Source organism: Dromaius novaehollandiae, chromosome 16, assembly GCF_036370855.1.
Source record: "Dromaius novaehollandiae isolate bDroNov1 chromosome 16, bDroNov1.hap1, whole genome shotgun sequence".
NCBI classification, from domain to species: Eukaryota; Metazoa; Chordata; class Aves; order Casuariiformes; family Dromaiidae; genus Dromaius; species Dromaius novaehollandiae.
In genome coordinates this window covers 19,550,786-19,577,589 of record NC_088113.1, presented here as the reverse complement: position 1 = coordinate 19,577,589, position 26,804 = coordinate 19,550,786, and the positions used below count along the sequence as shown (strand labels likewise).

Sequence of the window (26,804 nt, the reverse complement as noted above, 5' to 3'; positions counted from 1 at the left end):
TCAAAGGCTGTTTAATTTATTTATTTGCTCCCCAGGAGGGCCGGGCACCCCAGTGCACTGATGCTGAGAGCTCGGTGCTTGGAAAAGATGGCCATTTAGGGCAATTACTTATTTATTTGCAGCAGAGCCCATGACGGACGCAGTGTGCTCTGAGCACATCACAAGGACAGTCCATGCTCCAAGGAGCCCCCACTCTGAGGACTAAGCTGGTGGAAAGAGGTCATGGGAAGGAGAATAACAATAGGACATTTATATACAATTTATATGCAAGACAAATTGATTCATGATAGGCAGCCCGGCAGAAGCGGGTCTTTAAGAGGGACTCTGCAGCTAGGGCAGAGGCCCTCTCTGCTTGTCGGGGAGTTGAGCTTGCCGTTGCAGCAAGACTGCAGTGGAGACTTGAGCTGAACTGGGGTCCTCGTGCCTTTGGGTGCCATTTTGCACCGGGACCCCCACAGGAGAGTGACACCCAAGTCTTTCTGACCATCGGAAAAGCCCTGCCATGCCACGGCAGCCTGCAATAAAATTGTTTTGCATGGGATCAGCACCTCAGTGTTTGGTTTAAAAAAAAAAATAGGGGAAAAAAAGAAAGGGGGAAGCTAAGAGCCCCACCTCAGGTGCAGACCTACCGCAGGAGAGCAAAAGGGCTGTCTCCTGCTGTACCCCCGCAACCCCTCGGGGACAAGGTGCAGCTAAGCGTCCCCATCGCTCCTGGCTCTCCCTGAACAGCTGTGTCTGCAGACCATCCCTGTCGCTCGCACGTACATCTGGCAGCATCGGGGTCCACGGCAGTGTCCAAGGGCACGGCTGTTGGGCTGATCTGCCCTCGTAGCACCAGGAAATGGAGGGGGCAAAATGCCCAAGAAAAGGATTGCTTTGTTTCAGGTTTAATATTTCCCCACCACCTCAGGCAGGGGCTAGTTTCGGTCCTCCCCAGGAACGGCTTGCGGGGAAGGGAAAGGAAAGGAGAAATCACTGTTGCTTGTCGTCTTGTCCCCAGGCCTATGTGCTTTGTGAAGCAGCTGGAGATCCCTCAGTACGGAAGCTACCGGCCCAACATGGTCCCAGCAACCCCCCGGGCCAACCTGGCCAAGGAGCTGGAGAAGTACTCCAAGGTCACCTTCGATTATGCAAGTTTTGATGCTCAGGTTTTTGGCAAACGCATGCTTGCCCCAAAGATTCAGACTAGCGAAACCTCACCTAAAGCCTTTAAATGTAAGTTGGGAGCAGGGACGGGTTGGGTTTTGAATCCTCTCTGACTTTCTCATCCCGTGTCGTGTGCTGCGAGGCTCTCGGGCGCGTAGGTTGGGGCTAACGGGAGAGCTAAACCAGGTCCCACGGAGCCCGCCTTTGGTGCGGGGAGGGGCCTGCGGCTCCGATTTTGAGCCACGGGCTCAGATTTTGAGTCTTATTCTGAGAATGCTTCGCAAGACTCTTTGGCTTCAGTTTTGGGAAGAATTGCATCGAGCAGTGGGAACATTAATCTGAGCAATGTCTCTAGGTGGGATAAGTTACGCAGTTGTCCTCAGTTGGTCCCCACTGCTTTGCAGTTCATATCTATTGATCTGTCTTTTCTCATCTAGCTAAATGGATTATAGTTTTCTTCTCCTCTATCTTATATATGACCCACTCGAGCCATTTGTCTTCTCTGCCGTACCCTGTTCTCCAGCTCCACCACCTATCGATCATACACCTTCTAGCTATCAGCTCTTCCATATCCGAGCCACCCACCTCTGTTCTTTACCGAGGATCTTGCTCTGTTTACAGCGCTGCGCGAGCACAGCGCGGGTGAAAATGAAATGGCTAAATAAACCCTCTGAGGATGGGCTGTCAGGAGCAGGAGAGATGCCGGGGGGGGACAGCCTGCCACACAGCAGTGCAGGGAGGACCCATGCTTACATCCCCGCTCCCTTCGACTCCCAACATCTTTTAAACCTTTTTCTTAAAAAAAGAAAAAAAAGATTTAGGAAACTGGTTTGCAGAAGTCAGCAGCCTCAAGAGGGCTTTCTGTCTGGCTAATCCCACTTCCAGAATCCTGTTTAATCCTGATGCAGCTGCTCTCTAAAAAGTGCTCGTACTTGAAAGCATCCCGGTTGTTGCACTACAATGGAAGCTCCCTTTATTACAGTACTAAATCTGTAAAGGATCAGACAATGAAATTGGATGGAGGCCAGAGAGCACAACTGCCACTGTCATCCTGGGTTAGGGCTGATGGAAAAGTAATTTGTTTCCCAGCACAAGTGATTCTCTTGCTGAATAGATTGTGTTATTTGCAATATTAGCAAAGAATTTTCAGGGTAATTGTACTGACAAAAATAATTCCAGCAGACCCACTAGGATAATCCTTTCTATTTTTTCTCATCACTTATTTTACTAATTTGCTGATTGCGAGTCTATTAGTGGTAGAAATACTTACGAAATGGAAAAGCATCGCTGAGTCTACAGTGTGAAATTGAAATTGGCATCTCATGATCCTGGATATTGTCAGGTTGGGCTCGCAAATACGCACACCCCACCGAAAAGACAGGGATTAAACCAGACTTGAAAACAAGCAGTAATACACAAGAATAACCATTTGGGCAAGCCTCCAATGAGTTAATCAAAGCGACAAGATGAATATGATTGCCAATCATAGCAGGGAAATCTGCTCCTTTCACTGAGAACTTATTTTAAAGAGATCTTCATCCAGAGGGATTTCTATTCCCCTGCATGTGTGTGCATAACTCCCATTAATGTCAATACGCATTATATGCGCACACAATGAGGAAGAAAGCAGTCCTCGAGAAGATTAGCATTTTATAGTGTCTTATATTTCGACTTCATAACGGTAATAAGAAAATCACTTTACTCTGTAGCAACATCAGCCAAGGTTGTCTAGCTGCTCTACAAACATCGGGCCAAACCTTACGTGTCTTCCTTGGGCAAGACTCCCACCGGAGGGGGTGGAAGTTCTCCCTAAATAAGGGTGTAGTGAAACGAATTAAGAATGTGAAGATTTTGCTGATCGATTCAGAATACAGCCCCCAGCCCTGTGAGGTGCATGAGATGAGAAGCTCCCGTTTGCACCAGTGGAGCTACTGACTGCAGAGGGACTCCATGTGCCTCGGGGCCCTTTGAATTGGGTCCAGTTTCAAGATTAGGCCAAGATTTTTGGGGGTTCAACCTGAGAAATACCAAGTCTCACTGACTGCCTTTCGTTTCATAGGTGTGGAGGGAGCTTTGCCTCTCCAGCATTGCGGTGCTGTGGGCTGTGACACACGATAACGAATAGTGCAGTGTGGGGATCGCATGCGGCTGTGTAATAAATCCTATTATTCAGATATGTTCAAATGATTTGACAGCTGTCAGAACATCCATATTTCACTGGTATCATCATCAGAAGCTCGTATTTCATGGTCACATTTTGCTATTAATGTAATTTTTTAAATTACAAGTTTTCATATGTGACACAAGAAACCTCCCTGTAAGTCAGTTCTGCAGATAAGTTATGAACATATGGGGAACAAGGAAAGAGCTGGGAAGCTTCCCTAAGCTTCCTCCTTTGAAGTCTTCCACTGAGGGATAGTTTTAATGAAGAAAAGTGCTGCGTTTGGGGGACTTCATGGCCGATTTAATGAATTAACTTTCCACGCCAAGAGACCTTTGCACGAGTTCCTGGCTGCAGCCGCGCTGCTACCGTTGCACGTCCCTAGCAATAAAGCAGCCTGTGGACTTATAATAAATACAGGTTGCCACTGAAACTGCTAATACGTTAGCTATGTCACACTGACTTAATGTCTCACCGCTACTTGTGCCAGTTATACATTAGCCTTGTGTTGTTCCTTCTTTTTTTTATTCCAGCCAAACCTTTTCCAAAGGCCTCTTCCCCCAGCCACAGCCCCTCCAGCAGTTACGTGAAGAGCACTTCATCTTCCTCCACAGGCTTCGACTACTCCCACGATGCCGAGGCTGCGCACATGGCTGCCACTGCCATCCTAAACCTCTCCACCCGCTGCTGGGAAATGCCTGAAAATCTCAGTACGAAGCAGCAAGAGGCTCCCAGCAAGGTGAGCCGAGCGCGTCGGTGCTCAGGGCGCGCTGACCGCTGCTGCCAGTGCAGGGAGGAGCCGGCTTGCCCAGGCTCTTCACATCTGCAGCAGAGCTGCAGGCTAATTCTGGTGTGGAAACTAGTGGGTTAACACTTGAAGTTTGGGATGCAAGGAATACTTTTAGGGTTTTTTTTTTTTTCATGCCTCTCATTTTGATCTTACAAATAGAGAGGAATTGCAGAGACTTTTCAGAGTGAGGAGTCAGGACTGAACCCTTTCACTCCTGAAATGCCACGGGTGATGCACTGTTTGAGGGAGGTATTCTTGGCTATGAGCATGTTATGGAGATGTATCAGGGCTTGAATTACCCATCTGAGACAAGCATAATTTCCGAGCAGATTCTCAGGGCTGGATTCAGTTGCTCACGGGTAGGTATCCGATGCTATTTGAGATTGCCTCGTGTGTCCAGGTCGACCTCCAGCTATTTTTCAGAAGCGCATCAGTTTTCCAGAGGACCTGTGTTGCACCTCCAGCCTTGTGCAGATGTCTTGGATGCCCTGGGGCAAAATAAATGTCACTAGCGGTCTGTGTTCAGGCAACTGAGTCAAAACCCTGGGGTGCTTTAGGCAGAGGCATACATTTGCATGGCATGTTTCTGAAAATATTTATGAAGGAGCATCCCTTACCATTAGTTCCTTCTAACTGACTGCAGAGAGGAAGGGACATGAACGGCCTCCCCCCTGCACTGCAAAAGACAAATGAGGGCAAAATCCCTCTGGGGAATTGCTGGCAGCAGCTAACTTTGGGCCTGTTTCCAAACTTTCAGTCCATGGACATTGAGGTGGATGAAAATGGGACTTTGGACTTGAGTATGAACAAGCACCGCAAGCGGGAGAGCGCCTTTCCCAGCAGCAGCAGCTGCAGCAGTAGTCCCAGTATGAAGTCCCCAGATGTGTCCCAGCGCCAAAACAGCACCAGTGCCACGAGCAGCACCATGACCTCCCCCCAGTCCAGCCAGACCTCCCGTCAGGACGAATGGGATGGACCCATTGACTACACTAAACCAAATCGTCAGCGGGAAGAGGAGCCAGAAGAAGTGAGTGGCAAATCTAGATGTTTAACTATCACTTTGTGGGGGACTGAATGCCGTGTTTGCTTGCACAGTTGTCTTGTTTTACCCAACCACCTACTTTACCCTTTGAGCCTAGGAGAGAAGTACTGTCAGCTTTGGCTTCAGTGCTGCTTCAGCAGACTTCAGCTGCACACAAGCAGGCAGGGCCAGAGCCGTCCTGGGGGAGAACATGGCCCCCGCTGGCCGGTGGGTGCTCTTGGCCTCACTGGGGAGCTCCTGCCAGGGAAGAATCCCCCACTTCTGTAGTTTCGGCTCTACATTGCTTCCTTCTCTATATATCCTTTCAGCTTATCTGCATTAGTGGTGCTTCTGATGCCGTTCCCCAGGATGATCTACACCTGCCACTGGCAGATACGGCCCCTTGTGCCATTAGCGCTAGTCCTTGAAGGTGGGATCATCTAGCCGTTGCTGCTTGGCTGGGTGCAGCTCCCGGCACAGGGAGCAACGCGATGCCTCCCTGCCCGTAGGGCAAGGTGGAGGCAGGCGGTGCCGGGGAAGAGCGTGGGGGGAGTCACACTGGTCCCTATCCCTGCAAGAGCTTGGGAAGCCCAGGTGAAAATCCCGGTACCTATACAAATATGTTTTACATGTTTCCCCTCCTGTAAAAAGAGGAAATGGCAGCAGCAATGAGCACCACTGCAACTACTTTTTTCTGGCTGTTTTCTTGCAGTCAGAGCCTGCAGCCCATTCTTTTGCCTCCTCGGAAGCTGATGAGCAAGAAGTGTCGGAGGAAAACTTTGAAGAACGAAAATACCCAGGGGAAGTTACTTTAACCAACTTCAAGCTTAAATTCCTCTCCAAGGACATCAAGAAAGAGCTGCTCACGTAAGTGCTGCCTTCTTGTCTCTTTGTCCAAAATGCATAAAATCCGCAGGACAGCCAGCCAGGTAGAAGATGGAATTTGTTAGAAAATAAATACATTTTAAAAGTTAGTTTAGCCATGCTTCTTACTGTGATGATCTTCTTTCATCTGAGCACTTCAAATGAAAGCTTAAAGAGAAACTCCATCCTCTGACAGCTGCTGATCATTGAGGCAAAATATATTCCCACATGGCCTTCTTGAAACTCTGTACTCATGGAGACAACTTTCTGCGGAGCTCTGTGTTCTGGGGATTCATGGACGTGGCCATGGAAACATCTTTGCAGGGTCCATTTTCCCTGGTATTTTCCTACAAAAGTTCTCCTGACGCAGTGGTGTGGGTCTGTCCGATTTTCTGCCCCCTCATGTATGGGACATGGATGGTCCTTTGTAGCCAGCAGACGCAAGGGAGCTCAGTACCTCCTCAGCGGAGATGTTGAACCACAGACCACGAGATGTCTCATTGGGAAGGCAGGACTTGTTGGCTAATTAATGTAGAGCACTGAGTCCCATCACCGTGAAACTGCAGAGACCATAAAATGTGAGCTATGGCTGCAGTGAGATTGCTGCTGTGGTGCCTTTTAAATTGGAGAGAGACCTTAACTAAGCTCACACTTACGTATTCATGACATTGGGGGGAAAATAGGCCCAGATCTTTTCTATAAGATACAGTATCATTCCTTATCCTCGCTGATTCCTTGAACTAATGGTTAACGTTTAAAGCCTGACCCAAATGTTGCAGCTTGGATCTGGCTCAGATCGAAAGGGAGGTAAGGATCAGTTTTGAAGTTGTGGTAGGAAGTCTCCTTTCCCATCTGCTGCGTTTAGGCCTCTTTCCTGTACGTCTTACCTTTCTGTATGTTAAATAAGAAAGAGTTGGTGGGCTTCATTTCCCTGACCTTATACAACTTGGCTCATATGGCTACGCAAGCAGGCAGCTGAGGGAGCTGTGTAGATAGTCAGGGAAGAGATCCATGGGTGCAAGTAAGAGCAGGAACAGTATATTCCCTAAGTGAGCAAGACACATATTAACTGCCCCATACAAAGCTCTAAAGGCTTTTGTTTTGTTTTTTTTTGTTTTTTTTTGTTTTTTTTTTTTTTAATCCAGCAGTGATGTGAGTAGCAATTTCTGAGGTAGAGCCCTGAAGTCTTTTTGTGCTGTAGTTGTATTATGAAGGTAGAGAAATTTCCTAAGTGGAAACATCACTGGAAATGAATAGTGTTGTGGGCAGCCCTGGGCCTTCTTTCCCTATTTAGCATCCTTGGTCCTTTCTGACCCAATGACTATAATGAATTAGCTGAAGTTAACCCAAGAGCAGATTGTATATTTATATATACACTGTGTATATTTGACTCTCCATGTCCAAGTGTAGTCCCTGGGCCTTCTCTGGGTACCAAAGGCAATACCTGTGAAAGTGCTTCTCACCTCTATCCCCTCGTAGCCCTCCTGCCTGTTCAAGAGTGTGCACCACATAGCTATGTATTACCACTGCTTGAACATCTTCATGCCAGTGCTAGCTGCAGGCTTCACCGCTTTTGTGTGGGTGTTGGGGCTGTGAAAGGGACTTGAAGGTATTTCCCTTGCTGTGAGCAACCTTTGCGTGTGCTCCTTGTCCCATAATGCAGAGGGACAAGCAGAGGCAGCAACAGCAGAGGGTATAGAACATGCTGTTTAGTGAGGCACCAGAAACAGGATCCCCAGCACCACCCCATGCACAAACTGTGAGCTAGCTTTCCAGTCTTAGTACCAAAAACTACCCAGTTCCTGTGCACTATGTATTGGCGGGGGTTGCCTTTCCCTGTTTTGGGGATGTAGACATGCCCAGCATGGTCCCACGCCCGTTTTCCATCCCTCGGGTTTTGCAAGTGCCTAGACTGCACAGCCTTCTTTGCAACACCTTGTGTCAACCAAAGCCAGATGCTGGCTCCTCCCAGGGAAGAGCCGTTCCGGAGCCTCAGTCTGCTGGGCCAGGTTGGCACTGGCCTCCCTGCACATCCCGGGACAAACCTGCTATCTCGCGTTTGTCCACAGCCACGGGGCAGGCAGGGCAGTGCTGGCCAAGGACCTCACCTGCTCGTGCACGAGACATGATTTGAATACCTGGGCACCATGAAGCTACGGTGCCTTTTCCTGTTGCCCATGCGATTCGTTAGGAAGTCAGGGGAGAGGAATGGGCATGAAAAGCTGCCAGACTGAGCCATCAGTCAGGGATGCGCCGGCTTTGAGTGTCCTCAATCTAGGAGCCCCCAGGCACTAGAGCCAGAGGTTCTTTTTATTTCCTATTGGAGTGAAGAGCGTTTTCAATCTTTTCTTTGCAGCTATGAGGGCTGAAAAAAAGTCTTTTCAGAAAGCTGAAAACTGAGGCTTTCAGGGAATAACCTGATTCCAGCAGCCAGAGCTTTAATATTGCAAAAAAATCTTCTGAACTGGCAACACCCAGGCAGTAAATTTGTCTCTTTGTTCATGCTATCCAGCAGGATGTTTCAGGTCTTCCGCTGTCACCAAGCAAACCAAGCAACCAAATATTTTTAATGCTTTCTTCACTTTTTGCCACAAATTCCTTTCTTAAGGAGGTTTGTTGTGATCTTTTGGAAACAAAAAAGGAAAGAAAGGAGGCTGGAATGGAAACATCTAGTTTATCTGCATGCAAACACATGAACAGCTGCTGAGGTGGTGGTTGAGGTGGGGTAGGGAGCTGGAGGAGCCAGAGGCTTGTCCCTGGGCAGGGGCCAGCTCTGGGCAGGGTGGTCCTCTAGGCAGACCCCAGGAAGGCTCAGCTGGTTTTGCACAGACGTGAGTCTTGGCTGAATTCAATTCTTTCCAGCACTTACCCTTGTTGTTGTTGTTGTTGTTGCTCAGTTGCCCTACGCCAGGCTGCGACGGCAGTGGACACATCACGGGAAACTATGCCTCTCACCGCAGGTTGGTTGACCTTTCTTTCACGACAACTTTTTTTTAGTGTGTTTTTTGACCATGTGGATGGTTTGGTTCTGTTTCCTCCCCACTTCTGTTCCCCTTCCCCACGCCCCAGCCCTTTTTCTTTTTCCTCCCCCCCCCTTTTTTTTTTTTTTTTTTGCTTATCCAGATATTCCATCTCTTCTCTTTCAGCCTTTCTGGTTGTCCTCTTGCTGACAAGAGCCTCAGAAACCTCATGGCTGCCCACTCTGCTGACCTCAAGTATGTTTGCGCTCAACTTGGAACTCCTTTTTTTTTTCTTTTTTCCCCTCCTTTTTTCCCCCCTTTTTTTCTCTCTTCCCCTCCCAGCCCGCCCTCTCCTCGTGCTATGCTTTTGCTTTTTCATCCCCTCCCTTCTCCGATCAAAAAGCTGATCAAAATCCTCCTGTGATGAGCCCTGGTGGAGAGTCCAGTCTCTCAGTGTCCTGTTGAGCAAAGGCAATAGCTCACGTGCAAATACAAATGCTTGGGAAGGCTCGTTTTGGGGAGAGGGCGCTCAGAGCTAGTCAGAATTGACCTGAACACCTGGCAGACTTTCTTAGGGCACTATAGAAATATGCTGTTTTCTTTTCCATTTGGAGTCTTTTCCTAAGCTCTTGCTACCTAGTTTGTGACATAACCCTTTTCATTCAGGGGTTTTGTGTAGCCATCAAATAATACAAAACCCAGAGAAAGGCACATGCTTTTTTACTGCATAGAGACACAGCTGGGAAAATACCACCAGGACATAGCAGAAAAAAGCCAACTCTTTCGGAGAACCTGGTATGCTAATTATATGCTAAATTTTAGGGACTGTTCAGGATCCAGGGACAGAGATTTCTATTCATTTCAATAGGAGTTTGATTTGCGGGGGAATGAAAGCGAGAGAAAGAGCAAACAATGGTTCGCGAGGCCGGATCCTGAGCAGCTGCAAACGGGCATGTTGGAGTCCAAGTCCATTAACGGGCGCTGAGCGGCTCAGAGGCGCTCGCGGCGTCTTCGTCTCCATCTCCTCTCCTGAACGGGGGAATCCGCTCTCGAAACTTTCATTCGAATCTGCTCCTCCGAATCCTGTTTTCAGCTTTGCCGACTTCTTCCCGAAGCTGCCTCATTTTCGGCAGGGGATTTATTCCTCATAAGAGAATTTCCCAAATGTGCCCTTATGTGCCTTTCCCTAAAGAAAGGCTCAATAGAAATCGTATTCAAAACAGGTGGAGACGGTGGGGATACTTCTCCACTAAACTCAAACCGTACCTTTGGGGGAGAGCTAGTTAAGGATTTGTTTTCAGCATCTCTTCCACGGACCCAGCCTGACTTTTGGGGCTGATTCCCCTCTTAGCATCCTGCTTTGCTGAATCCAATTTTAGGATTATTTGGACGGCAAGTTATTCATAATCATACATACAACTGAAGAGGCCTCTACCGAGAGTAAAACCTCATCGAGGGGCTTTGCATTGCAAAGGCTTATCATGAAAAGCTGCATGTCCTAAGGAGAGGAAAGGAAGAGAGGAGGGGAGGAAGATGAAGGGATTTGCCTGAGTGTGTCCGTGGCGAAGCTCAGACTCTGCTGTCCCACCGCTGCCGTGGGTGACGGTGCCAGGAAGCCCGTTCGGTATCACAGAGGTACAAAAGGAAAATGGCTTAGTCGATATTAATAGCATATTCCAGTGGACAGAAAGGACACGCATGATTAGTGCTAAGTATACTTAATGTGCATTATAGCCAATATACATTTTAAAAGCACCTCTAAAGAGAGCTTTGCTGAACTGGTGTTTCTCCAGCAGCCTGAAGAATAGCCAAGTGATCATACAATTAGTATTAAAGATATTAAAAGCTGTCAACCCCGGTGCCTGTTTTCAGTACAGGCCAGGAGAAAAAAGAGACTCATTTCTGAGACTGAGTCACTCAGAGCATTTGCTGTTCAGGGCATCCAAACCTGACACGGTCCCCTGAACCCTCCGAGCATCTGATGTTAACACCATTTATCAAAATCATATATAAAATAGGAGAACTGTGGCCAAAACAAAGCTTTTTAATGCTATTTCCCAAATATTGCTTTGTTTTTATATCCTGGTAAGGATGGGAGCATAGAGAGGGAGGAAGGGAGTAGGATTCAGAGATCCTGCAGATACCATAGTCATATCTTTTCCACAACTTCAGATATGGCTATGTCAGCATTTCTATTATAAATTCTGTTTCAGGGGTTAATATCCCTGATATAAAAAAATAGCTCCAGGCTGGAACATCCAATAAAAGGTCTCTGTCAGAATGATTTGTCTCCAGATAATTAAAAATAAAAATCAAATCACTTCTTTCACCTCTTTAAAAGTACTGAAAGGCAAAAGGAATTAGACATTAGTGTTTTCATAGTTTCATCCCACCCCTGAAGCTAGAACAACAAAGCAATAGTTTTGCTTTCTAATTTAACGGTGTATAACAGCCAAATGTCACAAACACACAGGAGTCTCCTAAACCTGTGTTTTCTAAATGATACAGAGGATTTGTACCTCGTCGAGGTCCTGCTAGATCTGTCTCTGCCATGGCCCATCATGTTGCTGCATTTCAGTTCATCTCTTACTGCGCTGGACCTAGGTGTATTTATATTTCCCTGGGGCTGAGCGTTTTTCCTTACCTAGTCTCCTAGATGTCCTTTAGGGACCAGCATTTGTCCCTGCTGTCCCATCCTGTGGGCTCTCTCTGCCCTCCCCTGAGCTGGTCCCCAGTTGCTAACTGCATTCCTTCCTGAAGGTCCTGTGTTGCAGGAGGTCCAGATTTACCTCTCCCCTCTCTCAGGGACGTGTGATCACTCTTGAACAAGGTTTTCGTGATCGCTGAGGTTCACATGCTTTGTAACATCTCCAGAAAAATCATTCACTCTTCGCTTTATCGAGCAGGAAAGAGGAAGAAAGACAAAATGGCAAAATATCTCATCTATTTCTGTTCCTTACTTTTCCATCAAGCTTTCCTTAAATTTCGAGAAGAGTCCTCCAAAGAGCTCAGGATCCCTCTGCCTCAAATTTGCTTTCTCTTCTGGTTCATGGACTCCCTCCCATCTCTCCAGCTGGTTCCCTTCTGTCACCCCCGTCCTGCGGTGGAAGCGGAGCCCTTTTCCTCTCTTTTGGCAGGGGCTTTTCTGATCGGTCCTGGCAAATGACTAGAGTCCCTCTACTAGCAACCCAACTCCAGGGTTTTCCTGCTGGAAAAGCTGGTTTGCACTGGCCAACGTGCTATCATCTTAGCCGAAGATGCTCATCCGAATGGATGATCCGCAGTGTTAAATCAACCTTGACGCTCTAGGTCAGGTGCCAGATTTTTTCCGAGTGGGAAAATTTGCATAACTCTTTTCCCAAATATACTGGCCTCAGAGGCTGGATATACATCCGCCACGCAGTTGCCCATCAGTTTACTGAGGTGTCCTGAGATATTGGGCATCTACACAGCCATCCCTGTTCTGCTGCAGCCAAACAACCAGCGGTACCGGGCACTAGTGGCTTTAAAAAGGGGGATCGAGATGCTGATGCAGTCCCGGGGCAGCCAGGTGAAGCTCCTCTCTGCACGTCGGGCAGTGTCGCAGCGGTGAGCCGCGCTCTCACGTTCAGCATCCCTCAAAACGGGTGGCCGGCCCTCTCCCATCCATCCTACAGAGACAGCGTGGATTTTTCCCCCGGATACTAAACATTTGACTCAAAACACCGCTAGCTAATTGGCAGGCTGGCGTGCACATCCTCGGCTGGGACTACTCGCCTCTTTTCCTTGTCCCTATGACAACTTTTATGTCTGCGTGTCACCTACAGCATTCGGAGCAGATCTTTGTGCTCGTTGTACTTCATATTCCATCACCTTTCTCGCTTCTGTGGCCTTAATGATGCAGTGCTTAACTCGCACCGTTATCTTCTTTCTTGCTTGATAACGTTTGGAGCCTGTGCTAGCTTTTGTGCTGTTTTATGTGATCACAGAAGTGTTCTTCTGTGCTTTAATTTCATTCATGTCTTCGAGCGCTGGATGCTTACCTTCAAACCGATGATCACAAATGTATCTTCAAAGATTCCTTTGTCACGGGCAGAGGCTGAGGAGGGAGGGGGAGATTTTTCACTGAAACACAAAAAGCTCCTGGTACATGATGTGAAAGGACCTGGTGACTTCCAGCCTAGGGCCTCGTGGGAAGTGGTTTTCTCCCCCCTGGAGAAACACTCAGGTCTCTCATCCGCAGCACGGGAGACCTCAGCAGACTGAGATTAACCGAAATGCCATTTGGCTGAGGTCCTTCCAGCCCAGGGAGGAGTCGTGGCACAAGCAGCCAGGACAAAGTGGTCCTGCTCTGCCGCTGACCTGCTCTGTGACTTGTGGCAAGTTGCTTCTCTGCTCCTCGTCGGGAGCCAGTCCCCTCTTGTCCACGCTAACAGAAAGCTTTGCATATTCTGACCTTCTTGGGCTTTCAGATGACAGGAACTGCTAAAAAGACAGCGATTTCTTTGCACTCACAGGCACTTGCCGTGCTCTGGCCATTTCTGTGCCTGCTCTGTTGCAAATAGATGGGCTCAGTCCCTGAAGCTGCCTGTCCTCACACCATGCATCCTCCTGGCACTACTGAGATAGCCATGTCTCGGTTGCCTACTTCTCTTCCCTGCTCGCTTCATATTTCCCAGAGTTTTTTTAGGCTATGCTCGCTGGCTCTTTGGGATCCTTCCTAGGGTGATGCATGTTGCCTGGAGAGTGCAATTCATCGTCCCTATCCAACACCTTCTGCTTTGACTCCTTTTTTCCTCTCATTCCTTTTTCATCACTGGCTGTCAGAGGAAGTGGCTGGTTTTGGACTCTGAGGACTCTCCCGTGGCTGGGATGGGGTGTCTGTCCTCAGCGAGTTTAGCCCCCCCCCACCATGGCAGACAGATCTGAGCTAAGACCTTCTGATGGGCTTCGCTTGGCCTTGGCCAAGGTGATCTCGGGAGGAGAAAGCTGGATGGACAAGTTCTCCAAGGCTGCAGGGTATTTTTCTGGTTTCTCGTCTACACTTGCATCCAGCCAGACGGTAACCGCTTGCTCCTTGCGCCTTCCCCAGGAAGATGGACGCTGTCTGGGGGGTCTCCTTCTGGCTCCTTTCTTTGCATCCCGTGAGCCGTCCCTGCAGTGAGCTTGGGAGCGGCGGTGCTCAGGTGCCGTGGGGCCCCGGGGCCTCCGCTCGCGGGGAGCTGCCTCGGGCCGCGCTCCGGGACCCCCCGTCTGCCCCCGCTGCCGTTCTTCTCGACGCCGACGTCTCGCAGCACGGCGACTTCTGTGCTGTGGGCATTACGGACTGGATGTGATTCCTACGGACTATCGTGGTGAGGGAGAGAGGACTATAAGAAAGCAGCTTTCACGTGGATGGTCCCTAGATTTTCCTTTGAAATAAGCTGTCCCAGTGCTTCGATCCACGGTGTTCATCCCCGGGCTAATCGGAGCCTCCCTTTCTTCTGCAGGTGCCCTACTCCTGGTTGTGATGGTTCTGGTCACATCACAGGAAATTATGCATCACATAGAAGGTAAGATCTTCCTTCAAATTATTTTTTTCCACAGCCTCTTTCTGATTTTTTTCTCTGCAGTGGGCAGAGTTGTAAAGTTCTGAATAAAACATTAATGTTACTGACAACTGAAGCCTATTTTCATCTCTTTAATCTGACTTTTTTTTTTTTTGAAGTTTCCAGCATCTGATTAGAAGCTCCCTTCAGCAGAATAAAAGACAAAGGGTCAGATTTTAGCTGATGCAATGTTCCTGTTAATAATGCTACCTATTTATGACTTCTATTATCACTTTAGAACATTAATAGAGGAGATCTAAGCTTTCTGTTTCAACAATTCCATTAAACATCGCAGGCTGTTAGCAGATATCTTCTTATCTAGACACCATTAATTACTGTCCATCTCCCTCAAATGTTTTTTTCTCCTGACTTCTCCTCGTGATGTGAAGCTGCAAAACGAGCGAGATCAAAACACTGTGCTAAATTCAAGGGAAAGATGACTGGAGCGGGGGAATATAAAATGCAGTAATTCTGCCAGTGAGACAGCCCTTTCTTCTCTTTTTAAACACAGTCTGTCAGGCTGCCCTCGTGCCAAGAAAAGTGGAATCAAGATAACCCCAACAAAAGATGATAAAGAAGACCCCGAGCTGATGAAGTAAGTGTGGATAAAACTCCCAAGTGGATCTTTCAGCAGGTCGGTTTTAGGCTGCGCAGATCCGCGCGCGTGAGTCGCTTCCCGAAGTGTCCCCGAACCTCCTGCCGCTCCCGGAGCCGAGCGGGAGCACGAGCCGGCGGCGCAACCCGGCCCCGCGGTGCCGAGCTCGGTGGGTCCGCGTGAGGCTGGAGCCAGCACCGTAAAAGCTTTTCCACTTAATTCCAGTGAGTCCTTCCCCCGACATCCAAAGCGTTGTTGCAATTTCGAAATTTGATTGGAAAATAGCAGGGGGGAAGGTGACAGTGTATTTTTATTTGTTTTCCAGATGTGAAGTGTGGGCACAGACGGTTCCTCTCCTGTCTGTGCTCTGTATAATTCATGCAAAAAAATCAGTAATGTCGTAAATGAGGGGTGAAAATGGGCAAGTTGTGGCAGGTTTTGCAGGGCAGCAACAGGCAGACTAGGGGCCTCAGTCTCTGCCGCCGAACGCAGGTGCAGGACATCAAAGCCTTTACTGGAGGGCAGGGGCTAGCCTGGGCTCCAGAATCCCGTTTTTGGTTAATCCAGAATAACCCTAGCCTTTCTGGAGCCCGTCCACTAATCCAGCAAGTGCAGGTGGAAGAAGGGTGAAAAGAAATGTGGAAAAACTTCTCAGCCCCTCCAGGAGTTCCTGGATGTACCGCAGTGGCCCAGGAGAGCCGGCGCTTGCAGCCGGACCCCTCTGCCAAGGCAGGCTGTCCCCAGATGCATGGGTTTTCTTTCCGTTTTAGCTCCTCCTTTCCCAAAGCAAATGTTGTCCTTGCAAAACAGCGAAGGTGAATAGTTTGCACCTCTGGGTACCGAATTCTGCCTTGGATCAGACAGATTAATTAGCTGTTTGCGCTTCCCACTCTTGTGCAGGTGCAGGAATAGGGGGGTGCGTAACGAGCCTGAAGTGCTGTGCAATCATACACCCGGGTGTCTGCTGGAACAGGGATGCAATAGCGCGGAGAAAGGACATTTAAGAAACCGATGATATTTGAGCCATCTGCTCTGTTCTCAGTCTTCGGTCTACAGGAAGGAAAGCCTCCGAGTTAAATGAGCTGTGTGATAATTAGCGGGAGTTAGCCGAGTTTATTAAAAATTAAGCAACCTACTCGAGAATCGACAAGGCAAAAAACCCTTTTTTGACTCCAAAGGCCTAAATTGCCGGTGCAGGGGTTGCGGAGGGGGAAGAAGGCTGTAATGCCGCTCCATTAAGCAGTGGCAAAGCAAAGGCAATGCTGAGAGCACTAGTGGGTTTTCTGGTCTGTGCTTGTCCCGTTCGCCCCCGGGCCGCGAGCATCCTCCGGGCTGCCGGGCAGCTGGCCGGGGACAGGGCAGGGAGGTGCCAAGTGCCTCTCCCAGGTGCAATTTCTTTGCAAAGGGGCCAGTTCTCAGTGCAAAGCAGAAATTTGGCCATTACATCGCGGTGCAGCCGCTGCTTGTGTAGGAAGGAGGCACAAGCTGTAAGTGCAGTAGGGGGGACGCAGAGCATCTCCAGCAGGACCAAGGATCCCCCTCAGCGTGGGCAGCAATGCCCAGTCCTCTGTTATTCCACAAACGAGCAGAGATGGGCAAAAAACCCAATACGGTGCAGTGATCCCGTTGTTGCCGAGTTACCCCGTCCCTTGGAAAGTTAGCTTTCAGTGTCCCGCGACAAGGTACGCTCCAGCGAAGGTCCCTGCAGGTTCGCGTTAAGGAGGCTTAACTCTAATTCCGTTGCTCCATCTGCGTCCCGAAAGCCACTTGGAGCGCGTCCGAGTTGTGCACGTTGCCACCGAGGAGAAAGTAATTTAGTCCCTGTTGTTTCGCTGCTCATCCTTCAAGTAATTTGCTGCAGATGTGATTGAGCAGATCACCTCAACCTTCAGCCTAGCCTTGGCATCAGACAAAACCCTCAAGGGCTGCCTAATTGATCAAGCACTGCTAGTGCTTCCGTTAAATAATAATAATAAAAAAAAAAGTAAAAAAGTCCAAGCCAGCTGTTTTGCACAATAAGGCTCTGGTTTATTTTTTATCAATAAAAGTGTAATGAAAGTTAAATTAACGGTGTAAAATATGTAACGGTTGGGCCATAACAGCGCACACTAAACGCCGGGGTTTGTCTCTTTCTCTCTCTCTTTTTTTTCCTCTCTTTTTCCTCCTGAGGATTCAGTAATTTGCTCGTGATCATATAAAAGCAATGATGTTATGAATTTACTGAGGATCCTGCTGGCAGGGATATTATAAGTGAATTGTGCTGCATTTGCAGCTGATTAAAATCGAGATCAGCATTTTTCAAATTATCTTGGGAAAATAATGGGTGTTCGGCTCCCCCCTTCAGCTGCCAACTCCCCGCGGTACGAAATATAAACAATAAGGGCACTCGTTTCGGCGCTGAAACGCAGCTTGCGATTTGCAGGAACAGTTCAGCGGGTATTTTGCTAGGAAAACTCCAGGTCCCTAATTGCTTCCATGTAGAGGACAAGAGGGTTATTTTTGCCGTTTCTTACCTACTTTTTTTTAATTTTCCTTTTATAGGTAGCCTCCCTTGCGTAATAAACTTTTAACTGTATTTATAATTGACTAGCGTCTTTAAACGAATGCGAACCACAGCAGAAACCTTAATAGATGCACCGTGCTTCGGTGAATGACGGGGTTTAGTTAGGATGCCATTAGGATGCCGAGGAGAGCGGGTCCTTTTATAGCGGCGCTCATCCGCTCAGCGACTCACCTACGCCGTGTCAGCACTTCCATCACCCTCTCCTACCTCCAAAATGTTTTCACCGGCCATAAACGTTGCCTGCAAGGCGGTCTCGCAGAACGCAGGGGCGGGAGGGCTCGCGCACCCCCCTTGCCCATAATTTGGATTTTTGGGCTGTCGGAAACGCAGCTTGAGCTGCGTGCAGCCCTGCGTCGGGGAGCCGGATGGGTGAGGACCCGAGACGTTGCAGGCTCACCCTGCTCGTCATGGGCAACGGTTGCATCCCCGTGGGTGCAGGGAATGCTCCTTGATCCGAAGTGGGAAAGAGGGAGCAGCACGGGGTGTGTGCGGAGTTGCGTTGCGATCGCGTTGATGATGCTATGGTTTAGGGTGATAACGCGGATAACCCTGAAGTCCTCAGGAGCAACACCCCGCCCGATTTGCTGTAAACGCTTTGATGGTTTGGTGCAAGCATGTTGGCCTTGGGCTTGCGTCCGGAGCCCAAAGCAAGGCAGCCCGATTTGCAGTCTTTGCCTTCGATGATGCAATCAGTATATATATATATGTATATTTTTAAGACACCTTTGTGACCTGCTTTTCAGTTGTTTTGCTGCAAGTGTGAGAGGAATGTGAGCACCACTGTGTCTTTTTCTTTTTTGGGGATTTATGCTGGTTCTCTTTGTTTTTTTCAAGGGCCAGTTGTAACTTTTAATTTCCTGTCTGCCTACCATATCTGTTGTTGTAAAAACAATGCTAATATTCTCTGGAGGGATTTTTCCATTATGTGTTTGGTAGAGGTAACCAAATATTTCTATTCCTCCCTTCTGGTGTGGGACTTAGAAAGCACCTTGCCTCCCACACCCACCCGCTCCTGCAGCTCCTGCTCCCCAGCACGAGCGGGGTTGTAGCAAGGGCTTTCCTTCTGAGCTGACCCCACTCTTCTGTCCTCCTTCCCTGCTTCTCAGCTCAGGATGAACCTCCAACAATGACAAAAGCTCTCAATTTTATTTCAGTGCAGTTAATAATCTGTAGCTACTAGAATAATGTACAAAGTTCTCTCTGAGTCATGCAGTGCGTCGTCTCTGTACGATGACCACGTAGGTTTGGCCATGAAATGTGTTTGGCCAAAAAAACAAGGGTGTGGGCCGCAGGTCTCAGGTCTGCTGCTCTTTCCTATCCTTGCATCGCCTTGCCTTGGGCCCCTGGTGCCTGTTGCCATCCTTGCAAGACTTTCCCTCTAGGTTTCATTATTCATACCCAGAGCAGGACCCACCTCCTCCTCTCGCTCGCCATACCCTTGCCAGCAGAAAGGTCAGGTATAATGACGTGGCTTCTCATCTGGCTATTGCATGGCAGTGAGCTGCTGTGCAGGGCCACATGTTGAAATCACGGCTGAGTTCTTGTGCTCCGTGCCAGGACGGCATTCGGAAAGCTGCTGTGTGCAGCTCGGGCAACTGCTGGCTATTTCAGGACTCGTCTTCAGATGTCTGTAAAGCCCTAATGCTAAAAGCATTTAAGCCTTGACTCAGAAAAGCTCCTGTGCCCAGCCAGCACATGGAATAAGTGCTAAAAGCCTTGTTCAGAGACCCACATCCTGGATGCAATATTTTGGACAGGATTTCAGCTTCTGTTTCTTTATTCGTTTGCTCAGAAGTATCTTTCCAGACCACAGGATTGTGGAAAAAAAGCTTGAAGCTCTGAGTAAGGGAACCTAAGAGCAAAGTTATTGTCAGTATTTGAAAATATCCTAGTTGGAGTTACTTCTCTGATGTCTCTCCAATAGCTGTCAAGTTGGAGGACATCAACACCTGCCCCTGGACCACTTTCCTTCAGTGCGTGGAGTCTTAAAACACGTGGAAGGTCAGATGCTCAGCTGATGTGAAAGGGCCATGGAGCTGTGACCGTTCACATCAACTAATCTTCTTCCACACAGAGGCCAGCTGAAAACCCCAAATGTCCAGGCTCGCTTCCAAGGCTTCCTTGCTTCTGCTCATCCCTAATTTTGTTTTTAAGCTTCCTTACGTCCTTCTTCATTCCCATCTCATAATTTTTGGTAATTCTCTGTGCCTAGGTGTCCAGTTCCCGGCTGCGTTGGGCTTGGCCACATCAGCGGCAAATACGCCTCGCATCGGAGCGCGTCGGGGTGCCCTCTCGCAGCCCGCAGGCAGAAAGAGGGATCGCTCAACGGCTCCTCGTTTTCCTGGAAGTCGTTGAAGAACGAAGGCCCGACCTGCCCTACCCCGGGCTGCGACGGCTCAGGGCACGCCAACGGGAGCTTCCTCACTCACAGAAGGTAAATACCCAGGTTCAAGCCACCTGCAGCGTGACAACATTGCCATGGCACCTTGGCGGGTTTTTTGGGACTAGCCTACCTGCTTTAACGCCACTCGGATCTTCGGGAACGTGCAAGGCCTGATAATTGCTGCTTTTGATGCAGTGCTCAGTCAGGCTCCTGTAAACTTAGTTTTCTGCATGGAAAAAGTGCGTAGACTTTCTTACTTTGAAATGGTGAGATGTGAACTGGGCAAAATCATGAAAAGTGATAATTTAATGTTCTTCTAGCAGCATACCAGAACAGGACTTCGGCACCCAAAACAAGGGTTTGGCACCCAAAGCAGCCAGATTAGTTTCACTTTCCTAGGCTGTCACGTCCTCTCTTCTAGGAAACACTGCATTTCTTAATCTTTGCTCAGAGAAAATTGCTCTTGCTTTATAAATGAGGACTTTTGCGGCATTATTCATAAAGCAATTTCCTCTGTACCATAAAAAGCTTTTAGACGAACTGTCTCACAGCATGAACTCCACCAAATGGTATGAACTCTTGTTGGAAACACAAGCACCTATAAATACCGAGAGTTTATGAAACCCATTTTTACTTGCCTTTCAGTTTGTCAGGGTGCCCAAGAGCTACTTTTGCTGGGAAGAAAGGAAAACTCTCAGGGGATGAAATTCTCAACACGAAATTCAAGACCAGCGATGGTAAGGGCTTTCACTCCTTTTATCTTGCAGGTGTGGCAGGAAGTGGAATGTTTATTATATATTTTATCTAGAATGTGTTATCACGGAAACCAAATGGATCCGATATTCTTGTCCTTGATTTAAATGAGGAAGGGAATAGTCATGTTTAAGCTGTCATTGAACATCCAAAAACACACGTGAGGCCCTCTCTTGCCTCCTTGCCTAGACTAGGTCACACTTTCTCCCGTAAGCTGATGTGCCTGTGAATACTTATACGAATGAGGGTAACAGAATCAGGCGATGCATAGAGACATAGAAATGTTTGATAGATTTGGCTCCTTCCTCATGTGCCAATTAACATTTCATTAATTATCAGCCTTTCTCCCCGAGATGTGAACTCGAGGACTCAGCGGACACCTAACAAAAGTGCAGCCACGTAATATCCGTGCCTGCTTGCCCGCTACGCTGCCCGGCTGCGTGCGCTTCGTGGGGCTGCAGAGGGCACGTTCACACCTCTGCAAGTAAAATCTTGCCCACCATCAATGTGGGTTGCACACTCTATTCCCGATACTCTTGTGTCTTTCTGCAGTCATGCTTTTTATGTCCTTGAAAATTGTTTTTTCTCTCGATATTTTGTTTTTCATGTTTTCTTAGAAGTATTTTGCCTACAGAGTTCAATGTCGTAAATATTGCTTTGAATAAATGTTCAATCCTTATTTAACGAGTTTTTTTTCCTCCAAACTGTGGAGGGAAAAATGAAGGGAATGTATCTTGCACATTAATTATTACTCCTAATTATTATTCATCACAAATAGGTCTTTTCTCCAGTCTTTTTTTTTGGTGCAGACATCGCAACTCACGAAATGCGCATCCCTCTAGAAGCTGTCAAAGGGAAAGGCGACGGTTTTGGGAGTTGCGATGTCTGCGCCAAAGAAGAGGCTCACGCGGGCGCGAGGGGGTCGGTGGACAGCCCAGCCTTTCTGCTCTTCCTCTGCTTGACCGAGAGCGTTGGCTGACGGTCTGCGACTTTCCCCCCTGCAGTTCTGGAGAACGACGAGGAGATCAAGCAGCTCAACAAGGAGATCAGCGAGCTGAACGAGTCCAACTCGGAGATGGAAGCAGCCATGGTGAAGCTGCAGTCGCAGGTGGGTTTGCGGGGACACGTGTCCGTGCGGGGCCCGGGGAGGTGCCGGGCTCGCTGCGTTGTGGCCCTGGGTGCTCTTGACCGCGGCACGTAACTCTCCGGGGCTCCTTGCTCTGCAGATATCCACCATGGAGAAGAACCTGAAGAACATCGAGGAGGAAAACAAAATCATCGAGGAGCAAAATGAAGCCCTGTTCTTGGAGCTCTCAGGGTTGAGCCAGGCTCTAATCCAAAGTCTTGCCAATATCCGCCTTCCACACATGGTAAGACCCCGTTGCAGCTCTGGCTCCTAATCGGCGCAATCGAGTGAGCCAGGTGAAATCCAATTTCATGATAAGGCTTATGTACAATTAAAGAGTGGGAGAATTTCTCTTTATGCACCTACCTCTCCTTTATAAGATCAGTACTTTTGCCTTATCTCTGAAGCTTGCATTGTATCTCCCTTTTGTTGTCATTTTCTGCTGATCTCCCTTTGTATCTATTGTTCTGTCTCATTACATCTGGCAGCATTATCACAAAATAGGAAACTTTATCAAGGGCACCCAGTGCCTTTTAGGCTAAGACAGCACAAGCAGAGATCAGGAGGGATTGGATTTCAACGTCAGAAAGATCTTACAGCTCCTATTATAATGCAGGTAGTTTCAATTCAGTTTTGAATAGCTGGCAGCCAAAGAATAGCATTCTTAAAGAGAATGTATTTTGTTTAATTTAACAAGGTCTAACAGCCCACAGCATGTTACCATAGAGTTACTACAAAATGAAAAGACTGCATTAAAATAGTAAAACCACAAAAGGCTATTAATTACCTTCTCTCTATTCCCAGGAATGTAATTACTGTTGTCAAAACCAGGTGTGTGTATGGGGGTCTGTGTGTTGTTGTGGAAGCTGTCCTCTTCCAAATAATAAAGACCGTCAGGATGATCAGAGGAATGAGCTTTTGATTTATTTTCCTGCCATCATTTTTTGGGAGTCCTTTTCATTGGGGTTTGCATTTAAATTCAGGCTTGTTGGAGACAAGCTGTCCTCCAGCAGAGCATTTTTGGATGGTATTCACCCAGCTGCCTAACTGGCAGAAAACCACTCACTGAGTGCTTTTCTGTAAAGCATTTGACACATAAAGGTCAAATAAACTGTTCAGCAAATATTTTTTCAAGGTTTCAGGCAACTCCAATTAAATAATGCCCACGAGATGTGCATGCTCATTTTATTCCTGCTCTTTTTGTTCCTCCCTCTCTCTCTTTTCCCCCCATTTACTCTGAGTTAGCTGTTGGTAAGGTTTCCACGATGCCCCTCAGAAGCACCCAGTGTGTTGCAGCAGCACCCTGGGGTGGGCAGAGCACAGCACCGCGGTGACCGGGTGCCTGTCCTGGCTTTGCCTTTGACTCCCGCAGCGATGCCTCAGCAGTCTCTGCCTCCTCTCTCCCTCCAGGCTTTCACTTCCCTGGTTTAATTCGGCCTCAAGCCTGTCGAACTGTCTGCACGCGCTTAACCTGATGCTCTGTTAATAGTTCCATCAGACCAATGCATAAAACCAAGCATAAAACCAATGCATAAAACCAAACCGCATAAAATCTTGCCACCTCAGGGACCGGACACCAAGATTGTGGGGAATAACGTCCCCAAATGTGTACAGCGCCTTGCACTAAAAGGCTCCGACAGTGAGACCGTTAGATGTTGCTCTACACCCAGGCACTTAGTTGCAGAGCGGCATCTCAGCCTCTTCCCGCGCAGGCTAATAACACCACTCCTGCTTTGCTGTGTCGGTTGCAGGAGCCGATTAGCGAGCAGAACTTCGAGGCGTACGTGAACACGCTGACGGACATGTACACCAACCAGGAGTGCTACCAGAACCCCGAGAACAAGGACCTGCTGGAGAGCATCAAGCAAGCCGTCAAGGGCATCCAGGTTTAGTGCCGCGGGACAGAGCCGAGTGAGCGAACGAACTGTAAGAGGGAACTTTCACTCCAAGTATTCAGGTTTACAAGTTAGAAAACTTGTTTAATGAATGAAAAAAAAAAGGACCAAAACGTAACCAAGAGGCCATTTATGAGACGTGGAGCTGACTGAACTCAATGTTCTCGTTTACTTAACTTTGGACCTTCTTGAGAAAAATGGGATTTTTCTACCTGGACCATGAGGTAGATCAGGATGGAAGGTTAAATTCTCCAGTAGGCTGTGGGGCTTGGTAGCTGGTGGAGAGCGGGCGTCTTTCATGGGTTGCCACGCTTTTGCAGAGCTGATCCAAGGGTTAGAACGTTGCAAGAACAGGTTTTGTCTGATCCGAGACTAGCGTGTGACTGGCTTAAACCCTCATGTTGTCTATGGTCGTACGTCCAGATCACCTACTCACACATGAATTATGTTATATGTTGCTATAAGTGCTGGAGCTGCAAGCTACCTGTAAATCTGAACCTGTGCTGGGCCGCCCAACCCCAAGGTGTTCAGATATCCACTGGGCATGGGAACTCTTAAGTATTATAAAGTAGCTTATTTTTATTTTCTGAAAGAAATCTGAAGAGCAGTTCTGGATCTCCAGTGGAAAGCGCAATGGAAAAAAGGTTCTCAGGGAAGCTTTTGGAGTTTGCAACTACAGTATTCCTTTGTCTGTCTTAAATATGAGAATAGCTATTATGAATAGGCCAATACCAGATATTTCATACAGAAGAATTCTAAATGTGTCATGGTCCAGTGTATATGATTTTTTGGAAGTCTATTTGATGACAGTTCTGGTTCTTTTCATTATTGTGATCATCCTAACAGTGGCGCAGTACTGCCAGTCCAGAGGTCATACATCAATGCCGGAGAACGTTTGAGATTGCGATGAACAAAAAAAAAAAAACCCAACAACAAAAAGAGAGATGTTAATTGAGGGCCAGCAAAGTGCTTACCCAACGTGAATCAGTTGATTTCCTAGAGATAGCCACATGGTAATGGGTTTTCTTGGTTTGGTTTTCTAGATTTTGTGCAAAATTACAGAGCAGGCGCCATTCTGAAAAAAAAAAAAAGAGTATTCAGGTATTGGGTATTCTTCCAAAGAAGCATTTTGCAGGCAGTTCGGTACACGCAGCCCACTGTGCACTCAAAGAGCAACCGCGTGAATGTCTGTGCTGGGCTGATCTGCAGCACCGTGAGGCCAGCGCGGCGGCGGGGGCTTTTCCGCGGCGCTCCGAGAAGCAGGGGAGCCGAGGTGGGACGGGGTGCCAGGAGGTCCGGCGCACGCTCCCCGCCGCCGCCGCGAGCCCTGCGGGTCTGCGCGCTCGGCTCGGCCCGTGGGTCCCGCGCGGCCGCTCTCGTCCCAGCTCGTCCCCGGGCTGGCGCCGGTGCCGGGAGGCAGAGCCCCGGGAGGAGTTTGGTGACCAAACTAAAGGCAAGACTGCTGGTGTCATTTTGAGCCCAATCCTGCAGATATTTAGGGCATAATCCCAAATTCAAAGTCAGCGGAAAGATTCCCGCTGCTCCCGGCGGACACTGGATCCGGCCTTTAAGCTCAGGAGCAGCTGGACTCGCGCAGGTCCCCCGTTGCAGCCAACGGGGCAGCTCCCGTGAGCAAAGCACTCCCCTGCTTAAGCGTTTGCAGGATCAGACTCCACGAGTTCACTTATCTTAGAACCCATTCCAAGTGCAAAACTACAAAAGAAAGGGAAAAAAAAATCATAATTTGAGGTGTTAAAAACACAATGTTCTTAACATGTAAATAGAGTCCAAATTGATTGTGACTGCAATTCAGTTAGTATTTAAAAGTAGAGAAATTGCACTTCCTGGAAGAAAGAGAGGAGAGAAAAAAAAGTAGTTAGTTTAATTATCCTGTAAATTATTTAATTTTGGCAAGATATATGTAATTTATATTTACAACACCTTATGTTAACTTTTTGCTATTTATTTAACTTTTTTATTTATTAATTTTATACTTATTTTAAACTGGACACCGCACCATAGAAAAGAAGATAAAAGAAGCAAAAAAATTAAAAATTAAAACTTTTGACCATAAAAAACGATATTCCAAAAAAAAAAGAAAAAAAAAGAAAAACCCCTATCTACAACTCCTACTTGTAATTTTGATGCAACCAAGTTATTTTTTATATATTTTGTTATTTATTCTTTTAACGATGGGAATTTTTTTAAAGATATTTTATAACTGAGACATTTTGATAATTTTTTGGTTTGTTTTTTTGAGGGGGGCAGGGGCACCGGGGGAAAGAGAGCCTTTTTCGGTTTTTCTTTTCTTTTTCATTCGTATGGTTTCAGGCACTGATAACAGGAAATGAAAAATTCTGTATTTATTATTTATTTAATATTTAAGTCCGAAATGAACTGTGCTCTTGTTGTATATTTATTTTGTCGTTTGTGTGTCGGTTACGTGATGACTGAGTACTCGTTTCTGTGCAGGAATACTGTCCATATTTAAATAATAAAGAGGCGCATTGAAAGTTATAGCGGGCTACATGTTATTCTGTGAAAACGAATACTGTGATCTACTTTCCTCAGGAAATGTATTTTGCAGACAGAACTTCCTCATGTACCGGCAGGGTCCTTTCGTAATAAACGCCCGGTTCTGTTTGTGCCTGGAGGTCCCCTGGTCTTTCTTGCGGCGGGCAGCGCCGGCGCCGAGCAGCCGGACCGGGGGGGCCCGGGGGGGCACCGCACCTTCTGGGTTTACCGAGCCGCTTTGCCCGGTGGGTCCCCGAGGTTGGGCCTCGGGCGCCGGCAGGGCTGGTTCTCCTCGACGGGGCGTCCCCGCTGCGCCCGCCTGGCCGTGACGCTGCCAGCTGAGCGTCCTGGGGGAGCGGAGCTTCTTCCCCGGCAAAACGACCTGTGCGTCGAGGCTGTGGCGACGGGGAGAAGTTGCTCTGCTCCGCTGCGTTGAAGGTATCATTGCCGAAGTAGCCTAGACTCA

At 48.0% G+C, this 26,804-nt stretch overlaps 1 protein-coding gene across 1 annotated transcript in view; it reads left to right on the top strand.

Moving 5' to 3' along the window:
- The window catches only part of MYT1 (myelin transcription factor 1), a 72,232-nt gene extending 45,891 nt beyond the window's left edge, over nucleotides 1–26,341 (top strand). Inside the window, exons 11-23 of the mRNA XM_026092923.2 lie at nucleotides 1,001–1,215; nucleotides 3,841–4,046; nucleotides 4,855–5,124; nucleotides 5,831–5,985; nucleotides 8,880–8,942; nucleotides 9,129–9,197; nucleotides 14,411–14,473; nucleotides 15,021–15,104; nucleotides 19,880–20,101; nucleotides 20,696–20,787; nucleotides 21,808–21,911; nucleotides 22,030–22,173; nucleotides 23,681–26,341. Of these exons, the coding sequence (XP_025948708.2) occupies nucleotides 1,001–1,215; nucleotides 3,841–4,046; nucleotides 4,855–5,124; nucleotides 5,831–5,985; nucleotides 8,880–8,942; nucleotides 9,129–9,197; nucleotides 14,411–14,473; nucleotides 15,021–15,104; nucleotides 19,880–20,101; nucleotides 20,696–20,787; nucleotides 21,808–21,911; nucleotides 22,030–22,173; nucleotides 23,681–23,821 (1,828 nt within the window). The 3' untranslated portion in view covers nucleotides 23,822–26,341. The remainder of the gene's footprint in view (nucleotides 1–1,000; nucleotides 1,216–3,840; nucleotides 4,047–4,854; nucleotides 5,125–5,830; nucleotides 5,986–8,879; nucleotides 8,943–9,128; nucleotides 9,198–14,410; nucleotides 14,474–15,020; nucleotides 15,105–19,879; nucleotides 20,102–20,695; nucleotides 20,788–21,807; nucleotides 21,912–22,029; nucleotides 22,174–23,680) is intronic.
- The last annotated feature ends 463 nt before the right edge of the window (nucleotides 26,342–26,804 follow it).